This window comes from Varanus komodoensis, unplaced genomic scaffold (assembly GCF_004798865.1).
Source record: "Varanus komodoensis strain SLA01 unplaced genomic scaffold, ASM479886v1 scaffold136, whole genome shotgun sequence".
Lineage (NCBI taxonomy): Eukaryota > Metazoa > Chordata > Lepidosauria > Squamata > Varanidae > Varanus > Varanus komodoensis.
Window position 1 is genome coordinate 268,038 of NW_025335395.1, and position 4,686 is coordinate 272,723.

Consider the following 4,686-nt stretch of genomic DNA (forward strand, 5'->3'; position numbering starts at 1 on the left):
GCACAAGTTCTGAACTCAAGCTTTACTGTTTTGGTTGTTTGGGAAAACACAGGTTCTAATCCACTTGAACCTCCAAACATGATCTTTCACTGGTCAGAGACATTGCAAATTTGTTGTTTAGAGCATAAAATGGAGAGGGAAATGACTCGTGAGCTACTTTGCCTACCATGCAAGAAGCAAGAAGGTGAAGAGTGCAAAGTGATTAAATGGTGGTGGTGGTGGTGATGATGATAGGATGTGTACTCAAATTCATGAGTGTGTTGACAAAAGTGATCTGGCAGTGTTGGCTGCATTATTATATATATTCTCCTTTATTTTTGCAAGCCAAAAGCCAAATCTCTCTGGATGGTTCACAGAAATTAAAAGCAGAAAAATACAGCCAGATGAAAAACATAAAACTTTCAAAACCTTCATACCTCAAATAAGAACCGTTGTAAATTTCAGCATGTTTAGAACAAAAAAAGAAGAAGAAGAAGAAGAACTTTGATGCATCAGAGAAAGCAAAAGAATACAAATGGCACTGAATCTCACAAAGTAGGTAGCCAGGTGAGCCTCTCTATAGGGCAGATTCGTCCACCTGGGAGCTACAACTGAAAAGACCATCCTATTAGCAGTTATCCAGGGTCCCACTCCCAAGCTATACACTAAAGTCAGATGGTATCCTTGCTTTTGGTCATGAGATGTTCCTTCGTATTCAGATCAGGCCTCAGGACAATGATGTAGCACTTGGGAAGAAAGATGCAGCCCAGCAACCCTGCACTGGAAGCTAAGATGGAGAAGACCTGCACAGCCACCATGTACTTCCCCTTGGTGCTGAGGTAGGAGGGCACAAAGGACACCCAGACACTGCAGAAAACCAGCATGCTGAAGGTGATCAGCTTCGCTTCATTGAAGGCCCCTGGCAGCATCCTGGCCGGGAAAGCCACTGTGAAACAGATGGCGGCCAGGAAGCTCATGTAACCAAGGGCTGAATAGAACATCATGAGAGATCCTTCATTGCACAGTAGGATGATGTGTCCAGGCTGGGATTGCATGTCAGAGTCTGGGAAAGGTGGAATCATGCCCAGCCAGATGGAGCAGATGACCACTTGAACACTGGAACAAGAAATGACAATGGCATTGGCCAAGCTCTTTCCCAACCACTTTCTTACTTTGTTCCCTGGCTTGGTAGACAGGAAGGCCAGTACCACAACGATGGTTTTGGCCAACACACTTGAGGTGGCAACTGAGAAGATGATGCTGAACGCTGTTTGTCGGAGCAGGCAACTGACTTTGCTTGGCTTGCCCAGGAACAAGAAGGAAGACAAAAAAGAAAGCAGGAGGGAGATGAGGAGAATGTAGGAGAGGTTCCTGTTGTTGGCTTTGACAATTGGAGTTTCTCGGAATTTAATGAAGATTCCAAACATAAAACCTGTGCTTAAAAGGCAAATTAGGGCAAATGTAGCCAGGAGAATCCCCAAAGGTTCCTCATAGGAGAGGAATGTAATTCTCTTGGGGCCACAGTGATCTCGGTCCTTGTTTGGGTGCTGATCTTCAGGACACCTGCTGCATTGCTCTGCATCTGGAAGGAAGGGAAGCCACTTCAGCATTGCCACCATCAATTCAGAACAGTATCTACTCCTTTGGTAAAGAAGGGGATGTGGGAGACATCACAATGTAATCATGTGTGATCTGAAGGGAAAGATGCCAATGTTTTAAGGGAGAAGACACACCTTTCGCTGCCAAGCATGTGTCTGTGGCATCAGTATCACACAAGGCCCTCTCATTGCAGGACATGCTCATTCATCTCTGAAGGACATCATGGAGCACCTGACAGTCAGAAGTAATGTGTCTACGGGAGCTCATTTAAGTGATGGTAAAGTTTTGAGTATTCTGGCTAAAGGGGCAGGGTATAAATCAAATATATAAATAAAAAGATTCTGGGAGTATATCTGTTTTTTTCCCATTTGCATCACCAAAACAAGTGGTTGTTGAACCCAGCTGAAGTGGCCTTCCTTCATTTTCTTTTAGTTCACTTTTATGCTGCCTTCTATGCAGAGCTGTGTAGGTGGCTTGTGCCAGTTACTAAAGAGGATCAGGATCATGCAGAATGTCTGGAAGGGCTGCTTGTACAGCAAGATCACAGGGATGATTGAGTGGAGATGGTTGGGGCTACACCTGGATACTTTCTCCAGTTCAAAAGCTATCCTGCACCAATAATTTCTAAAAATGAACATCAATTAAATCCTAAGAAGAAGAGGACCATCAGAAGTGAGATGTTGGAAAGAACAAAAGCATCAACACTGCTCAAATGGCTGAGCAAATAGAGATGGCTTCCCCTGCTACTGGGATCACATCACCTTTGGCAGTGGGTGAGTCATCTGAGTGGGGTGTTCCATTGGAGGTGGCCACAACTGAAAAGGCTGTAGCTTGCTCAGTAAACTTTCTTTTCAGATCAGTATCAGGACAGTACCCAAATAAACATAGAGAGTTTGGACAGACTCAGCCATTTGCCCTTTGCCTGAAGGGAGAACCGTTTCCTTTGTGGAGACCCACCTTCATGAGTGGAGATGGTCCCTTCTGCACATGAGGCGCAAGCGTAGCAGCAGGGTGGCTTCCCTTCCTGAGCCCTCCTGGAATAACCTGTGCGACAGCTCTCCACGCACCTGGAATGGGGCACCACCTAGCAGTGAGGAGGAGGAATGTGAGAAATCCATTTCTCAAAAGTGAATCACAAGGTTTGAATGTTCCCAGTGGGAAATCTAGTCCCAGTGACAGCCATCCCCCTTTTGAAATTATTTTTGAATGTGGCTAAAGTGAGCATAGAAACAGAGCGAGTCAGAAGGGGCCTCCTGAGCCGTCCAGTCTGACCCCCAGCTCCAGCCAGCTCTGCTCATGTCATGCCCACCATGTGCATGTCTAGCCCTCATGTGCATGTCTAGCCCTTCTGGCTATGATTTTTCGTGGTATCCTTTTTGTGAAGGCAATGCAGATTCCATGAGGGATCATCATTGGGACCACCGACCTCACAAACTTTTCTCCACATTCAGTGTCTGGGGCAAAGAAACCAATCCATGTCCAATGAAAACTCACAGCCAGTTGGATGATGCCCACGTATTGGGTTTCTTCCTTTGGGGTCATCTGGTAGATGAATGGCAACTGCATGTGATCCTCCGGAACAGGGTTAAACAAGCCGTAACTGATCTAATAAAGAGAGGAAGTGCCTGGTAGTTTGCACTCTTTTCTTTAGCATTAACATCAGAATCGTATGAACATGAAATCTCTAACTAAAGGCCCATCAGAAGAGAAGCATAAGTTGAAGAAGAAGGGAGGGACAAAACATCTCAACATCTCCTCCCTACACTAGCTATTCAAAATTTGTTTGGGGATGTGGGGCCCTTCTCTGCAGGGAAACAAGACCTGTCCCAACCCCACCCTAGCCTGGCAAATGCCAAGACAAGAACAGTAAAAACTAGACTAGATTAGTATCCCAAGATGACTCTTTTCCTTTCATTTTTGGAAAGAATAGTTATTTTCTCCTTTTTCAAAGCACTCGGCTGATGGAAGTAATGAAATAAGTTATCCCTCAATGATCAAAGTGCTGTGATAGCAGAGTCCTTTTTAGAATGCTACCTTGTGGCATTCCAGTGGCTCAGACTTTGATCTCTGCAGGATTTCCCTTTCTTGATTTTTTATAGCTCACAGACCAAGAAGGATTTGAAATGCCTTTGGCTGAGATTTCAGTTGACAAATATTATGTATTCTGCCTTTCCACTTCCTAAGCTGTAAACAAAGTGTTTTTCACATTGGGATACTGTTTCAGGACCAAAGTTTTTTGATTTAACAAGTACAACTTTTTGTTCTTCACAATGTACTTGTGTCCTTGCTATATGTTTTCCACATGTATACACATCTGCATGGGTCAACATAAAATGACATCCTGCAATTAGCTTTTTGCAGAATTTCTGTATTCCTCAGTGGGAGAAAGGGCTTATGGAAATGCGCTTAGCTGAGCCAGTGCAAGCTGAATTTGGGTGCAGCTGGCCTCTCTTCCCCTCCCAGAGCCTACCTGAGGAATCTTGTAGATACCTGACATGACTGAAATAAGAGCAGAGACATCTGAGTCTGTTCCTTCAAGAATGGCCAGCAGGTTCTTCTTCCCACAGCCAAAGTTTGGAAGGTAGCCATCTCCACCAGAAGGCAGATGTAGCATGGCATATGTAGTTGTTCTCCCATCAGAATGGCTCTCATAGATGTCATAGCCCAGGCTGACGTTCGGTAAGAGGCTGGGATTCTGGTTGATTTCATGGATGGAAAACAAGAAGGACAACATGCGCCAGTGCCTCACTTGTAGGAAACTGCAGTGCAAGAATTACAGAATCAGGATTCATTCTATGAAGAGGAATCAGAGGAGATTCTAGATATATAAAGAGAAGGATTCATTCACACAGCACACACTGAAATGATGGCTTTCACTTGCTGCAGGTGTAGCCATGGCTAGGAATCTGTTGGATTCCCTGGTCATGACTTCTGGAATTTACTCTCCCTTTCTCATCAGCCCACAGTGTAAGTTTGCATTTGCAAGATGTTCCACATGAATACAATCTTATGTGCTGCACAATCAGTGAGGTTCTTCCATGCTCAACACTGACACCAGCAACAGTGAGTGGGGAAGTAGAATGGATGGTTTCCCTTTTGAGTCAGCTT

General features: G+C 44.7%; 1 protein-coding gene across 1 annotated transcript; it reads right to left on the minus strand.

The window, feature by feature from the left end:
• Window positions 1-650: 650 nt before the first annotated feature.
• LOC123019749 (vomeronasal type-2 receptor 26-like) lies at window positions 651-4,312 on the minus strand. The gene is made up of 3 exons (XM_044422810.1): window positions 4,049-4,312; window positions 3,073-3,183; window positions 651-1,550 (listed from the first exon to the last, which is right to left on the minus strand). The coding sequence occupies exons 1-3, from the start codon at window positions 4,310-4,312 to the stop codon at window positions 651-653; spliced, it is 1,275 nt and encodes a 424-aa protein (XP_044278745.1).
• Window positions 4,313-4,686: the final 374 nt, after the last annotated feature.

Coding starts and splice junctions, on each gene's coding strand:
- LOC123019749 (XM_044422810.1), bottom strand. CDS start 4,312: ATGTTGTCCTTCTTGTTTTCCATCCATGAAATCAACCAGAATCCCAGC. Junction 3,184..4,048: donor GTATCTACAAGATTCCTCAG/GTAGGCTCTGGG, acceptor TCTCTTTATTAG/ATCAGTTACGGCTTGTTTAA. Junction 1,551..3,072: donor TGGGCATCATCCAACTGGCT/GTGAGTTTTCAT, acceptor GATGCAGAGCAA/TGCAGCAGGTGTCCTGAAGA.